We start from the raw sequence: 18619 nt of genomic DNA on the forward strand, positions 1-18619 counted from the left end.
CCAAAAAAAGGAAAAAAACAGCAAACGCGGTTTCTTCCACCTCACCACCCTAAAGCATTTAACCCCCCCCCCGCGACACTGAAGCTTCCCCTTGGGACGCCGTTGCCCCGCCCCCGAACCCCACGTGACATCATCCGCCCCACGTGACGCCGTCGCCCCGCCCCGCGACACTGCCGCTCCCCACGTGACGCCGTCGCTCCGCCCCCTCGGCCGCTGGGCTGTGCTCCGCGGGAGGGAAGCCGGCGGGGTTGCTGGTGCTGCCGGCCGCGGGGTGCCCGGGGCCCTCCGCTCACCCGCCCGCTTGGCCCTAAACAGCCAGGGCGGCGGAGGACGCTGGGTCCCCCTCGCAGGTGATGAGGCGTTAGTTCTGCAAACCACCTGCTTGCAAGTGGTTGCTCTGGAGTCTAGCGCGCTCTCCACCTGCTGTAAGCAAAGGCCACCGCGGGGAGCAGCTCGGATTCCAGACAAACCCACTTTCCAGAAAGGCCTTGTCCGGGGCGCGGGGCCCCGGAGCTGAACTGAGCGCGCGCCTCCCGCAGCCGCCAGGCCCCGGGCCTGGTCCTTTGGGGCCTGTCGGCACGCGTTACCTGCCGCGCGTTGGAGCTCGCTTCCTGTTCTGCCATTTTGCTTAAAAGCCAACTTGATGGAGGGGCGTGGGGCGGGGTCGCTAAGAAGGACAGTGGCAGGTTGCCGTCGGGCGGTGCCGAGTTTCGGTTTTGGTCATCGCACCGTGTGAGCCTCAAACACACGGGAGTCCTCGGCGTGAGGGCGGGGCCTGGGCCTCCCAGACGGTTGGAGGAATCGCGCGCCGGTGCGGAGGGGACAGTGACGCGCAGAACGCGGGTGCCGATCCAGCGCCGGGCTGGGGGTGAGTGGAGCGGGGAGCCCCCTCCTGAACGCGGCTGCGCCTGCCGGCTCCGTCCCGGTGGAACGAAGTGACAGCCCCGACGTCGGGGGTGGGGGTGGGGGTGGGAGGTCACAGAGCCCGCTGCTGGCTCCGTCCCGCTCGGTCCCCGTCCTGAGGGCGCTCAGGCGCCTTTGGAGTCACCCTGGGAGCAGGGCCTCCGTCCTGGCCGGGCCGCAGCCCCGCCGCACCCGCTGCCTGGCCAGGAGCCCCGAGCGAGGCCCGGCCACCCGGTCCCGGCGCTGGGACCTGAGACGGGAGCGAGCGCCGGGTCACCCATCAGCTACAGAGCACGAATCCACAAGTTAAAGGGGACGGTGTTCTTTGTATTATTGTTGCAACTTTTCTGTAAGTTTGAAGTATTTCAAAATAGAGTTTAAAAATAAATTTGGTTGAGTTTCCTGTTGTGTTCCTGTAACGGAGTAGAAACAAACCAAGTTCCGCGGGGAAAAGAGGCATTTTAGCCGACAGATCCCTGCAGTCATTCCCATCCGCAGGAGAGCTCGGCGTTTGTTCGGAAAGTCCTCTGGCGGCTTGTGGGTGCGGCCCCCCCCCGGAATTTTGGGGGGGGGGGGGGGAGCCCCGGGGGCCTCCCCCCCCCCCCCCCCCCCGCGGGTCTCCTGGGGATGGACGGGGCTGGCAAGATGCTTGCTGCGGTCGCTCCCGCTTCCCTGGGCCCCTCAGGCCGGACTCATCGCGCTGCAAGTTTACTGTCCTTAAGGACTGACTCTGTCCGGTCATTAAAAGGAAAACCCGCAGCTTCCCCAGGCCCGGGAGACATAGAACAGTCACAGGCCCTGCAGCGCTCGCATCCAGCTGGAGCACACAGTCGCGCAACAAACACCAAGGGAAGACACTGCAGGCCGTGTAGCGCACCGTGACCGCCAAGGGGAGCCGGAAAGGGTGCAGTTAGAGCTGGGCGCGCAGGCCTCGCGCTGGGGGAGCTGCCATGGCGGGAGCGGGAGTCTGGCCGGAGCTGACTCCTGGTTACCTCCGGGGGCCTTGTGTGCGGCTTGGGGTTGTGAGGACTCATGAAGAGGTTGTGTGTGGAGTGCATGGGTCACCATCAGAAATGAGCACTGGTACCATAAGCAAGGGAACCACGGGGAAGGATGTTGGGGTTCCCCAGGCTAGTGCGAGGGCCGACAACCAGGCTCGGAGAACAGGAAGGAGGGGTAGGAGGCTCAGGAAGCCACCTCATGAGGCCCCTTGGAAGGGAGTGGGACCTAAAAGGAAATGCTCCTAAAGAAACGATTGCGAATCCAAAACCCCAGGCTCACCACGTGTTACACAACTGCAGCTCACTGCCCTCACAGCATTCACAGTGACAAAGGTGTCCTTACACATCAGAACTGAAAAGTAAATGAACACTGTACATGCTACTTAGCACTGTATCTGATTACAGCCACGTTTTCCTACCCTTGAGTACGTTCTGTTCAGAATCATTTGACAAAATTTCTGAAATTAAAAATGACAGTGACATTGTAGCCCTAGCTGGTTTGGTTCACTGGATAGAGCGTCGGCCTGCGAACTGAAGGGTCCCGGGTTCGATTCCGGTCAGGGGCACATGCCAGGGTTGCCGGCTCGATCCCCAGTAGGGGGCGTGCAGGAGGCAGCCGATCAATGATTCTCTCTCATCATTGATGTTTCTATCGCTCCCTTCTCTGAAATCAGTAGAAATATATTTTAAAAATGACAGTGTAGTACTCGCTTTGGCAGCACATATACTAAAAATTGGAACCACAGAGAAGAGTAGCATGGCCCCTGCGCAAGGATGACATGCAAATTCGTGAAGCATTCCATATTTTTTTAAAAAATGACAGTGCATCATGAAAGGTCTGTATGAACAGCTGTCACTGCTGTGCTCCCTCCTTCGTCCAGGAGAATGTGTAGAGGTGCACAGTCCCTGTGAGGGAGCTGGCTGTGCCTTTGGGGGCCCAGGCGATGGGAGTGTTATTCCTGGTGGATCCCCCAGATGACAGCTGATAACTTACGCTCACAAGGTGACTGGGAGGGGGGGCCCTGGAACCAGATCTCAGGGGCAGCCTGGAGCGAGTCCACCCCATGGGCAAAGCACCCGTCAGTGATGCCAAGCAGCGTGGGGGCTTTCCTGCTGGCAGTGCTCCGTGACCACCGTGGCCGGGAGTGGGCAGCACCATCGGACCGGGGCACCCAGACCTGGGGAGGACCGAGTGGTGCCCCTGGACTCACCGTGGCTGGGAGTGGGCAGCACCGTTGGACCGGGGCGCGCATACCTGGGGAGGACCGAGTGGTGCCCCTGGACTCACCGTGGCTGGGAGTGGGCAGCATCTGGCTGGTGGCTTCTCTGATGAACGGACTTCGGGTGACAGAGCTTCCAGGGAGTTCTGGTTTTCTAGTGAGTCGCCTCACCCGCTGAAACTTGGAGGACTTGGGAGAGCCGGAGCTGCTGTCCCCGGGCGCCCGCCCAGCGGGATCCAGCTCTGCTGTCGCTGTTTGCTTTCTGGAGGGGCATGCACCCTCCGGCCCTGAAGGAATGCGCGGTGAGAACAGACCGTTCTGATGGCCACTGCGTCACCATCTGACTGAATGGCAGTCGCTTCGATAAGATTTAGACTCCCAGGTGTATCTGCATGGCCCTGCGCTTCGTGAACTGTGGCATACAATACTTCTTTTTTCTAGGTGGACATTTCTTTTACTTAGTTTTTCAATACTTTCAACAAAAGAAATATTCCCATTCCCCCCCCCCCAAATTTAAATAAGTGCTTTTCATGAGCAGATACCAGAGAAAATTACACATTAAAAAAATACTGATATTCTTATTTTAGCGATGTTTTAAGATAAAGCATTTTGTACAAGGCTACTTCAGTGATAGCGGTGCAAAGAAAATCCTGTATGTTGCTTATCACTTGACCTCTATGCACTGAATTGATAGTCATGAAAGAAACAATTATATTCAAATTATGAAGAAGATCCGTACCAGTTACTGTAATGACCTAACCTTGATGCTAGCAGAGAGATAATTAATTTAAAACAAAACACTTTGCCAGGTAGGCTAGCATCACCATGCGAGGAGAAAAGTCCAGGCTCGGCTAAATGAGACCCAGTCTTTCAGGTTGAGCATGAGCTAGGCGAGGTCCCCTGTGGTGCCGGGAACCAGAGAGCCGGGGAAGGTGTGGGGTTGCTGTGGGCATAGAAAGGGGACACTCATGGGCCATGTCTGACACAGGGCAGCGGGGCGCCAGGGAACATAGGAAGACGTTTACATCGCTAATTATGAAAATAATCTACTTTCATAAACCTACTAAGTGGATAACCCGGTACCAAAAAAATGACAACGAAATTTGTCAATTTAAAAAAGCCATTTAACAAAAGACCATTTTATATATTTCTTTGAATTATGTCATAAAATTTAAACATACAAATTACATTCCCAAGCCCAAAAGAATCTTTCAAAACAAATACACAAATATAGACAAATTCAGAACCCAAATTATTTAAAAATGTTGTTTAAATCACAGTAAATGATATCTCATAAGAAATAAAGCGAAAGCATGACCGTTCCATCCGACGGTCCACGTCAGAGGAGCTCAATGCCTGAGGACTGGGTGATTCTTTAAGTCGGTTCTGCCCCCCGTGCCGGTGCAGGGCACCCACCCTAACAGCCTGCAGTTCCGCCAGGCTGCCCACCAGTGTGTGTGCAGTACTCCCACCTAACAGCCTGCTGGGTGATGGGTTCATGAGCAAATGCTGAAACAGCCAGCACAGTGGATTACAGTTATTCTTACAACATCCTACTGTTGCCTACCTGTCCAAAGCTGTGAATTACAGTCATAGCCTCCAGGGAGCAAAGTCAGGTGTTTTGGTAAAGCAAGGCACACAGGACCCGGTTTGGATGAAGGCGCTTTTTCTTTGGTCCTACAAGGACTTAAATATGCTACATCTCCTACAGACTGTTCACGTGACTTCCCACAGAGCGAGCTAACTTCTGTAACCTGCCCTGACATACAGCATGCATCCCCATGTGGTCACAGATGGTAACGATGGAAGTGTGAATAAAATGAGCAATGCGAGACCCTGCTTTTATAAGGAACTCAGTTGAATGACTACAGGATGCATTTTAAAGTCTAATAATTTGGTAGCAGGAAAAGTGTGCCGCTTCTTAACAATAGTCAGCATTAACCATGTCTACTGAGCACAAAGGTAGTTTCCTTTCAGTTTGTCTCCTTACAATCTAGTTTACATATCAAACTACCCCTCCTTCTATGAAACGTGACCTTCAATATAAACGGATGTAAACATGTAAATTCTGCATCTATACTACGTGTTCCTCCATCAAACAGCCTACAGCACCACGTCACTTCTTCCAGGACTGATCCCATCCGGGTGACGAAACATCCTCACGTGGCAGCTCAGACTTTCATTCCCAAACACCATGTTCTTCATTTCTAATAGAACTATCAACTGGCACTTTTCTCCCATGAATTAGCATATTTTTTATAATGAACGAAGTAGTGGAGAGAGAAGTAATGGAGAAGTAAATAACATTTAGCAAAGTCCATTAGAGCGACTTTTTACAGGAAACTTTAAAAATATATTAAGTATGATGAAAAACATAAAGTAAAATAATTCTACTCCCTGGTAATCCAGGCGTCAATAAATAAACCCACATTCCAACTTCTGAAGTATTTTGCCCACCAAGTCCTCTTCCCTCTTCTGCTAGCCTCTCCCTGTGCCCCCGGTAAATAACTCATCCAATTTGCCACTTCACCTGCGGTGCCGAGCAACGGGGAGCCAGCGCCTCCCACCTTCCACCTTCCACCTCCCGCCCCGGGGACTCAGAGCCCCTGGGCGGGGTGTGAGCGCCTGGGAAGCGCTGAGTGGCCCTGGGTGTCAGTCAGAGCGCCATTCATATGAGGTGATACCGTGGCAACCTGGAATGTCTCCAAGGAAAATCGTTTTGGTCTCAATTCCTTGATGTCAGTCCTACTTTGGTGGTTGTTTTTGTCAACAGTTGTAGACTTTACAGGTCAATGAGTAAAATACTCATTAAAAACATTCTAATGTGTACAGTTCATGCTGTGATAGTTCAAAACTCTCCAAATGGAGATATTAGACAAGAATTATTTTATTGTAAGTTAATAAATGAGTTTTTAATCCCTTTAAATTACGCATTAAAACTTTAATGGAACACACAGGAATAATTTAAAGCACCACTAAAGACGATGTGATTTACAGAAAAGAAGCAGGTAGGGGCAGGACAGCTCCGCTAGCGCCCAAGTGCCCAGTGCCACCCGCACGGAGCGGGGATGCTTTTGAGGCGCTGAGAGACCTGACGGGCAGATGGAGAAATGTGTGTTTCTCTACGTGGAATGTGAACGTGGACTCTGCATTTCATTCTCTGACAAGCCAGACCCAGAATGGTACTCCACCAGTTTTTATGTAGTTGAATAACATTTAGCAATCTTTTGTTTACCAATCTTTTGTATAAATATAGAAATCTCGGGTACGTGAAAATGTTTCTCAGGCCATACTTCTGTTTCTGCACAGCTTTATAGGCAACAATCCTAACCGTCAAACTCTGACTATGCCATTGGCTTGCTGACCTGCACGGAGGGTGAGACAGACACCGAAGAGAAGGACGTAGCTCGTCTGCAGACATGACCGCTGACACCTGCTGCGTGCGCTCTTGCAGCGCGTGCACAGGTCATCCCTGCGGCGGTCCAAATGGCCAGATCCCCCAAACGCACATCTCCCGTCCCTGCAGTGATTCTAATCCCGGCAATACCTCAAGCTTGGATTTCTAGAGGCGACAGGCCTGCTGTCACATAGACAGAGACTTGAGCTGCACATTCATGTTTTCAACCATCTGGACAGTGTGAAGAGCGGCGACACCTCCCTGGGCTCTGAGCAGTCCTGCGGGTTCCCGCCGAGCCCTGCGAGCAGCGCCCCCTATGCTTTGGTGGGGTTGCCTGCAGGCTTGGGGTCGTAGCCGTATAGGAAAGTAGCTGCTATTACAAGGATGGCTCCCAGGAAGAAGACACTACACAAGAGAAAAGGAAAAAGGCAAAATCAGACTAAAAGCAAACACGTTCCTTCTCTTCTCTACTCTAACAAGTGGTGGGAAATGTTGCCGTAACAGGCGAACCGAGCCTGTGTTTACTACACCCAGCTGCCCAGCTAGTGTCCACATGTCCTCTCAGTTCTCACAACCACCGCGAGGACGTGGTGGCATCGTTCTCCTTTTTAATCCGAGAAGAACTGAAGGCAGCGAGTTCAAGTAACTGGTTCTCAGTCCACCACTCCCCTTGACGCGTCTGGCTCCAGCTCCCTCCTCCTCCTCCTCACTGTCCCCCAAAGCAAAGATGTCTAACTGTATTTCATTTTAATGTGCCTTGTGCCTGCAATACATTGAATAAGACCTCAATTGTTTTAAGATTGAAACTGTAAAGGGAAATCTACACTCTTCAAACCAAAGTAAATTTCAGTTTAAAATCCACGGCAGTAATCAGCAAACTCAGGACCAATTTTCCAGGGTGCTTTTTCAAAGAGTAAGACTAAATGCAGGGAGACTTGGTTTCTTTTTATTTTATCCATAAATATGAGCCCTTTCTATGACCTGGAAATGACCTTAAACTGGACGTAAACTAGAATACCAACCCTAACTTTTGACATGTATATTCTTCAAGAGAATGAAAGCTTCAAACCTTTTAAAATGTCATTTTTTGGCTTATTTTATGACTTTATAAGGCCAATGAACTTTTAAATATGACTTTTACATGACTTTTTCTTTGGGAGAAAAAACCCATTCAGATCCACTGGGAAACTCCTGGACAGCCAAATTTGTATAAAAACTTTTCCAGTGGAAGGTACTGTCGTGCACATAATTTAAAACCTTTTTAAAAAGATAGCTAAAAGGAACCCTCATTACATTTCCATGATTCTTCAAAAGTTGTAATAGAACAGCATTTTTCAGACTAGATCTTAAGAGAAATCCTGACTTTCCTATACCCTTTTGGAGATTTAAAGAAAAGATGTTACCTGGTTGGCACAAAATCTTGTAGCCAAAAGTAGGATATCAGTGTCGATAATATTATGGATAAAGAGGTTGCAAATCCTTTTAAAATATTATCTGCATACTTTATAACAGCCGCTATGACAAGGCCGCCCAGTGCCTGCAGAAGTGTTAAAAGATTATTTTTAAAAACAAGCATCTATAAAACTGCCTTTCAAAACAATGTCATTACTCAATGCAGCTTTAAGCTTTTGTCCTACAATTTATTCCCATTTAGTAAGTAATTTTCATTAAGCACCTCTTCTAACCAGTGGCCTCCACGGTTTTATTCTGTAGCCTCTATTTCCAAAGCTGCCTGGTAAAGTGACCCCCAGTGTGACCCGCAGTGTGACCCGCAGTGTGACCCGCAGTGTGATCCGCAGTGTGACCCGCAGTGTGACCAGCAGCGTGACCCCCAGTGTGACCAGCAGCGTGACCCCCAGTGTAACCCGCAGTGTGACCCCCAGTGTGACCAGCAGTGTGACCCGCAGTGTGACCCGCAGTGTGCCCCGCAGTGTGCCCCGCAGTGTGCCCCGCAGTGTGACCCGCAGTGTGCCCCGCAGTGTGACCAGCAGTGTGCCCCGCAGTGTGACCCGCAGTGTGACCCCCAGTGTGACCCGCAGTGTGACCCCCAGGGTGACCCGCAGCGTGACCCCCAGGGTGACCTGCAGCATGACCCCCAGTGTGACCCCAGTGTTACCCCCAGTGTGCCCCGCAGGGTGACCTGCCGTGTACCCCGCAGGGTGCCCCGCAGGGTGTTGTGATGGGTTTGATCCGAGTACAAGTGAAATACCTCCCCTCACCAAGTGAGTATGAGCATCGCGTTCAGACAGGTGTGAGGGCCGGTTCCCAGCTGGCGAGGTGTTTCTTTTGAATAAGAATGCGGGTCACCTGAGCGTTAGCTTGGCCAGCCTTTCCTGGCTTCCTAACTTCACTTCCTCCCCCGTTCCTCCCCATCCAACCCCCATCTCATTGTTCTCACTTTCCCTAAAGCAGTTTTATCGGTGCTCTTTCCTTAGGAGCAGAGAGAACTTCCTACCAAACCCCTCAGGTGCCCACTGCGGTTAGTGAATGGGGGGATGGCCACCCCGCCGTCTCCTTCCTGCCGCCCGCTCTGGACCCCTTCCCCTTGCCTCTCGCCTGGGGGAGGGGCAGAGCCTGAGGGAGGAAGTGGGCAGAGGCCCCCGAGTCACTGCAGGGATGTCCGAGTCCCGTCCCCCAGTGCTCTCTCGTCTACTCACTCCTGTGGGTCCCTCCGACCAACGGTCCAAACCTTTTCGTCCCACAGCCACTTCCTAAGGGCAGAGGGCTTCCTCTCTAAGGTCAAGGCCATCGCACGGAACTGACTTCCTGCCTCTACGCGCTTCTCTGAACTTGCACTCGCCCTGTCTCCTCTGTGGTACAGACAGAGCATCCTTCCTGCCCCGCCCCTGGCTCCCCGACCACCTTCCGCAGGGACCCTGCTCCTCCGGAGCGGCTTTGGCTTTGCGAGGCAGGACCTGCAGCTGCGTCCCCCACCCTCCTGGGCGGTGATCGGCCTGGAGGTGACAGGGCTCAGCCTGCACACTCTCAGGGCACAGGCTGTGCCGACATGTGGCCACAGGAGAGCGCGCTGTCCCCAGTTGCACCTCTGGCCCTGCTTCCTGAGCTGACGGTGACCGCCTTCCTGTGCCCACGGCAGAGAAGTGGGAAGTTCTATCTGCCCGGCTCCAGCCTCCTGCTCTCACGGGGGCATCTCCTCCTGTTAAAGCGAAGGCCCGGCCCCTCCTCACCGCCACTTTCTCGGGGGCAGTCAGATCAGAGCTGTTTACTTCCGGAGAAGCCAGGAGGACCCGGCCCCTCCCGCAGCTCATCGGGGCCTCTGATCCTCTGCATTAAAGCCAGTGCATTCGCGTCACACAGGAAAGTGAATGCTTTACCTGAAGAGCAACAACTGCCCAGGTCAGCCGGTTGTAGCCCTGGAAAAACCCGTTCTGTGACACCAGCTCTCCGTCGTACACGTACACGCCCATCAAGCCAAACACGCTCCCGAAGAAGCCTGCAAGACGGGAGTTTACGTCAGCTCAGCTGTCGGAGATGTCTGGCCATTGCACATAACTTCATACTTTTCTTTTAAATTGTTTACTTGGACATTAATGTAAATTTAACAAAAGTGCGCTTAGTGCTATGAATATAAGAGGAAGACATGGGAACAGAAAAAGAGCAGTGGTGATGGACCTAAATCTTAGAGCATTAACACAGATAATGCAGAAATCACATGGCTGCACGGCTGCCCTTCGAAGAGTTGTAAAATGCTCGCTTTAGACATGTCAGTGCATCTGTGCCTTCCTGCAGCCAGACACAGACGTATTCACACGCACTTGCAGACATACAAGCTCATGTGTGTGGCCTGCACTCTTCCTTCCTTCTCAGGAAGCTGGAAGGGTCAGTAAGTAACCACAGAAAATCAGCGCTGAGACGCAGTCGCGGGCCTCGCTGCCGAGGCCTCGGGAGGGAAGGTCACTCAGGACAGCAGGTGCCTCACTCACTGCGCCCCCCCCTCCCTGCCCCCCCCACCCCCCGCAGAGCTGCCCAGGACCTGATCTCGGAGGTCCCCAAACCTCCTCGGGGAGTGGAGTTCAGGGGCACACGGGCACCCTCAGGGCATCTGTAAGGAATGAGCCCTGGGTGAGGGCAGCAGTGTTGATAAAGCCGTAAGTAGCCACCGTGTTCCACGGGAAGGGATGGGGGGAGGGGAAACCATCTTTCCAAAATTGCATTTTGCCAACTCCATCCTTCTAACATCTCTCATTTCGAACGCGAAGATAACACTGGCATGCTACAAAACGACAGAAATCAGCGCTCGCACAGGTACGGCCTTGTGTTAGAATCACACTGGGTAATTACTAAAGTGCATCAAATGCAGAAGGGTACATCTGCAGCAGTACGTGCAGATCTGCAGTCTTCTATCCGTTGCATAGTTGCCCACTGTATGAACAATAACATGAAATGCACATATAACACGAATTGTCCTGGGTGATTTACGCGTGTGAACTCACAACAAACCTACGTGGTAGAGAGTCTTGTCCATTTTACAGCTGGAGAAACTGGGCCACAGAGATGCTAAATAAACCTGCTGAGCTCATGCGGCAGCTAAGGGACGGGCTCAGGACTGGGTCCCTGCCTCGGCCTGGAGACACGACCTTGACCACTGCACTAGCTGACCCCCTGACAATTACTAACCAGCCTTCTCCACTGTCCATCTTACAAAGGAACCAATGCTGAATGAACAGCCTGTCTTCCCGGTCTTGTGCAAGCCCAGCTGTGGCATCAATTCTCCGCCAGACGTGGAGTTTTACATCACTGACTTTATTTATTTAAAATGTTGTGAAACACTCCCAAACTGGGATCCAACAGGTTATACCAATCTGCGTGTTTGGAAAAGGCTACAGTGCTTTCATTCATGGTTTGTAATTCCAAGCTCTGTACTGATCTACGTGTCCTTTCAAGACCTCAGCCAGCTCACCACTGGATTGTGTGTGAGGTCAGAGCAATGAACAGAAATCCATGAAGTTCCACAGAATCATCCATTCGGAATGATTTCCATGTTTCGTTTATAATTCAAGAAAATTGTGGGCAACTCACACAAACCATGACTCTTCCTCTCTCCTGATATTTGCATGTTGATGGCAGCAGCTGATATCAGGGCCTACTGTGTGCAAGGTGTTTATCCCCAACTCTTCACATGTGTTATCTCATCTAATCCTCAGAGCAACATACAAAGCTCTGTAAGTACAGTTTACAGGAGAGGAACTATATATGTTTTGGCAACATCTTCCGGGAAAAACGCAGCCACATTCAGGCCCCAAACGCTGAGGACAGAATCAGCCTCCACCCACCCTACGTCACAGACCTCAAATCCCACATTCCTGAGTAAAAGGCAGTCATTTAAAGCACAACCTTTTTAAAGGGCCAAAACCTTGCCAGGTACTTGGATCAACAGCAGTTTCATGAAAGGCTTGTTTACTTGAAGATCTATAGAAATCTTTAGATGTAACAATATAACCACCTTAAAAAGTCACATCAGCAAAGACTTCAGACTTACCCAGTTGAATGTTTCTGATCCACACCGACTGCTTGGTTTCTTTTAAGATTTTCTCGAAGTACACCCCAGCGAAGCCACTGGAAAAGCAGGCCGTGAGGACGGCCATGAGGCCCACGAACTGCGAGCCGGCCGAGAGCGCCTTCGAGTCCAGCTCCTGGGTATCCGAGGGCCACTGGGCGAAGGAACACAACGCAGTTCAATTCCTGCGCAGCTCCCCGTGCACAGAGCCCCGCTCAGACCCGGAGGCGAAAATGCCACCACGCTAGCCCTGGGGGCTGCAGAGGAGCTTCTGAAAGACAACCTTAGAACCGTCTTACTTCACCCCACAGCGGTATGACTGTGGCGACTTCTAGTCTCAGCCTAGCCCAGTGGTCGGCAAACTCATTAGTCAACAGAGCCGAATATCAACAGTACAACGATTGAAATTTCTTTTGAGAGCCAAATTTTTTAAACTTAAACTATATAGGTAGGTACATTGTTATTAACTTAATTAGGGTACTCCTAAGGCTTAGGAAGAACCACACTCAAGGGGCCAAAGAGCCGCATGTGGCTCGCGAGCCGCAGTTTGCCGACCATTGGCCTAGCCTGAGAGAGAGAAAGGGACGGACTGCGGCGGCTCAGAGTGGCCTCTCCAAGCACCGCAGCCGCTGAGACCTGGAGTGTGAAGTGTGGAGTAGCTAAGGGAGCCTGGGGCTGCCCTGCACCCCGGCCCTGCCCTGCACCCCGGCCCTGCCCTGCACCCCAGCCCTCACCCAGGCTGGCCACATCCCCATGGGGTGAGGGTCCCCACTGGGGGGCTTGGCCAGCCTGTAAACAGCCATCAGCCCCTCACCCAGGCTGGCCAGGCACCCCAGTAGGGACCCCCACCCTGAAGGGGGTGTGGCAAGCCTGAAAACGGCCCTCAGCCCTTCACCCAGGCTGGTCAGGCACCCCAGCGGGACCTCCACTCTGATCCGGGACACCCTTCAGGGCAAACCAGCCAGCCCCCACCCATGCACCAGGCATATAATAAAAGGGTAATATGCAAATTGACCCTAACAGCAGAACGACTGGGAATGAGTGGTCACTATGTCACACACTGACCACCAGGGGGCAGACGCTCAATGCAGGAGCTGCCCCCTGGTGGTCAGTGTACTCCCACAGGGGGAGCTCTGCTCAGCCACAAGCCAGGCTGACGGCTACCAGCACAGCGGTGGTGGTGGGAGCCTCTCCAGCCTCCTCAGCAGCACTAAGGATGTCCGACTGCAGCTTAGGCCTGCTCCCCGCTGGCAAGTGGACATCCCCCGAGGGCTCCCGGGCTGCCAGAGGGATGTCTGATTGCCAGCTTAAGCCTGATCCCCCGGGGAGCAGGCCTAAGCCAGCAGGTGGACACCCCCCGAGGGGGTCCCAGACTGCGAGAGGGCACAGGCCGGGCTGAGGGACCCCCCTGAGTGCACAGATTTTTGTGCACCGGGCCTCTAGTTTAAAATAAATACGGAAAAGATTTATCCAAGGCACACACTACACTCTGGGAAAGTGCTGCGGGGCCTCTGAGTGGCAGGAACGCGACAGGGTTGGATTTGTTCTTAGACCACGACGGTGACTGCGTGGAGGCTGAATTTGGGGGGCGGGTAGGACTGAAGGGGAAAACATCCTTTTCACCCGACAATGACAGTACTTTTATAGAGCCAAACGGCCACAGGAGAAACAGAGGCAGGAGCGGGGCAGCGAGGTGCAGACAGGCAGGACACAACCTGGGAGAACGAGCGGCAGAGCAGCGAGGTCTTACTGGACGTCCGGGCAGAAGGGAGAGGCCAGGCCCACCCCAGGCTGAGAAAGAGTGACTGGCAGAAACAGAGACAGGAGCGGGGGCGGGAGGTCAAGTTCGTTTATCAGGCCAATTGAAGAGCCCAGCCAAGCTGCCCAGCAGGGGTTAGATACACAAATCTGACAACGCGGGCGACAACCAGAGCTGCCGGCCGCGAGCCAGGAGCCTCCAGCACAGCGTGCCAACAAAAGGCTCCACATGGTGGCATCTCCACAGATAAGGACATAACTAAGGAAATCACAAGCCGACCGAGGACCAGGTCCCCAAGGCAGTCTCCAGCAAGAGGACCCGGAGGAAACCCGTGAGGAGCCGTGAGAAAGAGGAGCGAAGAGTGGAAGGAATGGTCTGGGGCGCTGGTGGCGGGAGGGAGTGTCCGTCACCTCGATGCTCCTGGGACCCGCTAGCAATTAGCTTCCCTCCACACAGCAGTGTCCTAGTCCCTAACTAGCTGGTCCACTTCTTCGCGTGAGACCACTGGGTTTTCACATGTTTCTTAGCACCAGGCACAGCCCCAATGTATCACCCACAGGCAGCTCTCAAAAGTCTCAGCGGGGAGGATAAGCATCGATTTGCTTCACTAGACAGCAGAGCCACCTGTCCTTGCGCAGCAGACAAGGCTGTGGAACTGCGACAGTGACAGGTGTGCCTATCTTGAACAGGTACCTGTACAAAAGCCACTCCGGCCATCAGAATCACCAGGGAGAGCCACTGGTACACACCCAGCTTTTTACCCAGCATAGACACAGAGAACAGCGCCGTCGTCAGGATCTTCAACTGATACGTGACCTGGAAGAGGAAACAGCGAACGTGAGTCCTGGCCGAGGGTCCGCTGGTTACAAGGACCCCGAGGAATGCCCCTCCGGTACCTGGTAGGTGGCTGCGTCGAGATTGGACAGCGCCACGTAGAGCAGGTTGTTCTGAAGAGTGTATATCCCGGATGGAATAGCAAGTTTGATCGTTTCCATGGGCTTGTTAAGGATCTCATCCCGCAGGATTCGATTCAGTGCTCTCAGACTACATTCTAGGAAAAACATGCCGTGGTGAAATCAGGCACCGAGTGACGCTGAATACTGAGCACCCTCTCTCTAGGCCTCAGTGTTCTCTCTTGTGAAGAAGGATATTGGGCTACATGTTAAGGCACTTTAGGTCTAAACTATACCTTTAATGAGGCTAATTTTTCAAATGTTAAATATTATCAGGAAGCATATTAAGAACAGCACGATCCGTATATCCTTCTACTCGGAGCCCTGGCCCATGTGGCTCAGTGGGGTGCTGTCCCGTGCACAGAAAGGTTGCCCCTTCCATTCACCATCAGGGCATGTGCTGGGTTTCGGTTTCCATCCCGGTAGGGGGCGTGCAGGAGGGAGCCGATAGATGTTTTGCTCTCACATCGATGTTCTTTCTCTCCCTCTCCCATCCTCTCTCTAAAAATCAATTTAAAAAAAAAATCTTTAAAAAAAAAGGCCATCTTGCCCTAACCGGTTTGGCTCAGTGGATAGAGCGTTGGCCTGCAGACTGAAAGGTCCCAGGTTTGATTCCTGTCAAGGGCATGTAGCTTGGTTGCGGGCACATCCCCAGTAGGGGGCGTGCAGGAGGCAGCTGATTGATGTTTCTCTCTCATCGATATTTCTAACTCTCTGTCCCTCTCCTTTCCTCTCTGTGAAAAATCAATAAAATATATTAAAAAAAAAAAAAGGCCGTCTTAATAAAATGACAAATATTGAAATGTTCTTAATATACTAGGGCAGTGGTCAGCAAACTGCGGCTCACGAGCCACATGCGGCTCTTTGGCCCCTTGAGTGTGGCTCTTCCTAAGCCTTAGGAGTACCCTAATTAAGTTAATAACAATGTACCTACCTATTTAGTTTAAGTTTAAAAAATTTGGCTCTCAAAAGAAATTTCAATCGTTGTACTGTTGATATTTGGCTCTGCTGACTAATGAATTTGCCGACCACTGACCTAGGATATTAGGTAATGCAGTAGTGTTCAGATGTGTAGTTACCAACATATATTTACGTATATGTCATATATAAATAATACCAAACAATTAAGTAAATTTCAATGACTTACAAACAACAACCTGGATACCTACGGCTGTCTTTGTAGACTAACACAATGCAGGCCATTATCTTCAGAATCTCCGCCACCACCACGGCCGTGGAGGACAGGTACCGAGGCCCCTCCTCCTTGAAAGTCCTGGAGTAGCGCATCGTGAGCACCAGGCTGGTCGTCTGAAAGACCAGGATCCCCAAGGAAAGGTATTTGAGGTTGGCAGACATGGTTTTATCTGCATCTGCCTGAAAAACAAAATAAACAGGGCAAATAAACAAATTAGAAAAGACATCAACTGATACATTAAAAAGCCAGTAAGAGCCATCAGGCCTCAAACAAGATGGAGTATGTACGTTCCACCCCCTTCCTTCTGCTCTGGACCGGACACTAAAGCCAGTATCCGGAGACGCTGGAAGGTGAAGAGAAGAGGACAAGCTGGCCAGAGACCTCGCAGGAGACCAGCCTCCTCAGAAAGGGGCAGGCATACCTTGTCGCTGGAATCCATGGCAGTCCTGGGGAAACCCCCCAATCTTATTTCTTATAAAAGTGCAATAAATGAGTCAGGTAATTTACACTATTGGGATATTCAATTTTCTTTCTATGATGGAAACGAAAACTTCCACGAACTCAGTTCCCTCATAAGTGCTCAGAGAAAAGTGTAAGCCTGCCCAACACCACGCCCAGCCCTAATCTTTACGGATTTCCGGTCCCTAGAACCATCTGAATTAGACAACTTTCCATTGTTTCTCCTTCCCTTTCTTCCTCCAGGTGTCAGGTGACTGTTTATATGCCATAATGTCAACTTTCTGTGAGTTAATTTTTACCTTGGTTTTCTACAGTCTGCAGAATCTGCATCACACATTCAGGTAAAATCAATATTCCTTCAGCTATATAAATATATCATACGTACATTTTCATTTTTAGATTAAAAAGTGCTCGGTTGTACTCTTTCCGTCCAGCCAACGATTGGGAAGACAAACTGTCGTAGGGACCCTCACCCACCTGTCTCTCCTGCCCACCTGTCTCTCCCGCCCACCACTTCCCACTGGTTTCCTGCCACGCAGCCCAAGGCAGCAGCTCCCCGTGTCCCGCAAAGAGCAGGCGGGGTGGAGACGCGGGTGGGCCCTCGAGCACCGGCTCGGGCTGAGGAGACGGGGGCGGCAGGACACAGTAGAGATTCACACCTGCCACCCGCATTTCATAGGCACTTCCTGCGGATACACAACCATGAACGAGACACACAGGATCTGTTTCTTCCTGGGCGCATCCTCCAGCATGAAAGACGCGCGTCACTCAAATAATTCCAGAAAGAGTCTGGCCAGGTCACAAGGCAGCAGGACAATAGCACAGGGAACTATGGCACCTCGTATTCAATTATGCCCACGTGGCTAAACTCAAACACATTTGCCACGCCCTCCAGGTGGTGCCAGGTGAGGACGGGCATAAGGTTGAGGGCAGGCGTGCGGGAGGCCGGGACTCCAGGAGGCTCTCACGCTGAGTGTGTGCAGGTTCCGGGGCCCTCGTCCTGCTCCGGCAGCTCTCCGTGACTCTATTCTCTGAGGTCAGCCCAGCGGCATTACCGTGAGCTTCTGGACCCCAGGACCGAGCGCGCAGACTTGGGGTGCCCTTGCTCGTTAGCGGGCTGAAGCCTAACTTAGGCCACCCGTTCACATTGACCTTAAACTTGCATGTTTATAAACTTCTGCTTTTCTCTAGGTAATCTGTCTTTTATTATAGGGGTCTCAGCTAAGAACTTAGAGGAGCAGAGAGAAAATTACTTTCCTCCTCCTACAGGAGTGAGAGTAACTATACTATCTCAAAAACTGACCTCTAGGAGTAAATGAAGGACTAAAACATGGAATGGAAAAGCGCTTCCAAGTAAAGGTTGTTAATGAAAGTCTGAAGCCAGGTTACACCACAACACAGGAGTACCCTTCCTCCGGGAGCACGACCAGCGTTTGACTGTCTCATTCTATGATTTAATGAACAATTATTTATTGAGTCTAATATCTTTAATGCTGTCCTCAAGTGTGAAAGTGCTAAAGAAATTTAAAAGATATAATTACTTCTCTTAAAAAGCTTATGTTCTAGCTCGGCCAGCGTGGCTCAGTGGTTGAGCATCGACCTATGAACCAGGAGGTCACAGTTCAACTCCCGGTCAGGGCACATGCCCGGGTTGGGGGCTTGATCCCCAGTGTGGGGTCTGCAGGAGGCAGCAGATCAATGACTCTCTCTCATCATTGATGTTTCTACCTCTCCCTCTCCCTTCCTCTCTGAAATCAATAAACAACAAAACCGCTTATATTCTCGTAGGGAAAAGTTCCTCAAATAACCATAGCACAATGCAAACTTCACAAGTGTAAGACTCATCAAGCCGGACACACAAGAGAAGAATGTGTTGGACTAGTGGTCGCCTTCAGAGAGCGGATGAGAAGGGGTGGCACTCAAGGCCTCGAAGGACAAGCAGAGTTTCCGCAAGGACAGCAGGTGCGGGAGGCGGCCTAGCAGGGAGGGAGGGTGTCGGGCCGGCCAAGGCAGGGGGGCGCAGGCTCGGAAATGACATTTCAAAGCAACCACCCCAGTCGGGCTAACACTGAGGCCCTGCGAGGGAAAACAATTTAACCCAAAAGAGAAAGGGACACATTGATCTGATGGAGCCGTGACAGCTCCCAGCTTTGAAGGCCGCCCTGATGATGTGGAATTATTCACTGCGGGGACAGCAGTGACCAGAGGAGGCCT

The 18619-nt window shown here is 51.9% G+C and overlaps 1 protein-coding gene and 1 non-coding gene across 3 annotated transcripts; one reads left to right on the top strand and one right to left on the bottom strand.

The window, feature by feature from the left end:
* The first annotated feature begins 2607 nt into the window (after positions 1–2607).
* On the top strand, positions 2608–2713 carry LOC111823719. Its single transcript, XR_002826789.1, has one exon. It is a non-coding gene; the product is annotated as a U6 spliceosomal RNA (small nuclear RNA).
* Positions 2714–5993: 3280 nt separating this feature from the next.
* SLC35A3 (solute carrier family 35 member A3) lies at positions 5994–16166 on the bottom strand. Of its 2 annotated transcripts, XM_006105074.3 has the most exons (7): positions 15921–16166; positions 14695–14849; positions 14492–14614; positions 12022–12193; positions 9857–9975; positions 7925–8058; positions 6705–6926 (listed from the first exon to the last, which is right to left on the bottom strand). In XM_006105074.3, the coding sequence occupies exons 1-7, from the start codon at positions 16105–16107 to the stop codon at positions 6836–6838; spliced, it is 981 nt and encodes a 326-aa protein (XP_006105136.1). In that variant the 5' UTR covers positions 16108–16166; the 3' UTR covers positions 6705–6835. The 2 variants fall into 2 exon arrangements, with proteins under 2 accessions (XP_023601940.1, XP_006105136.1); XM_023746172.1 differs by lacking the exon at positions 7925–8058 and having other exon boundaries at positions 5994–6926.
* Positions 16167–18619: the final 2453 nt, after the last annotated feature.

The sequence above is a fragment of the Myotis lucifugus genome, unplaced genomic scaffold (genome assembly GCF_000147115.1).
Source record: "Myotis lucifugus unplaced genomic scaffold, Myoluc2.0 scaffold_633, whole genome shotgun sequence".
Taxonomy (NCBI): Eukaryota; Metazoa; Chordata; class Mammalia; order Chiroptera; family Vespertilionidae; genus Myotis; species Myotis lucifugus.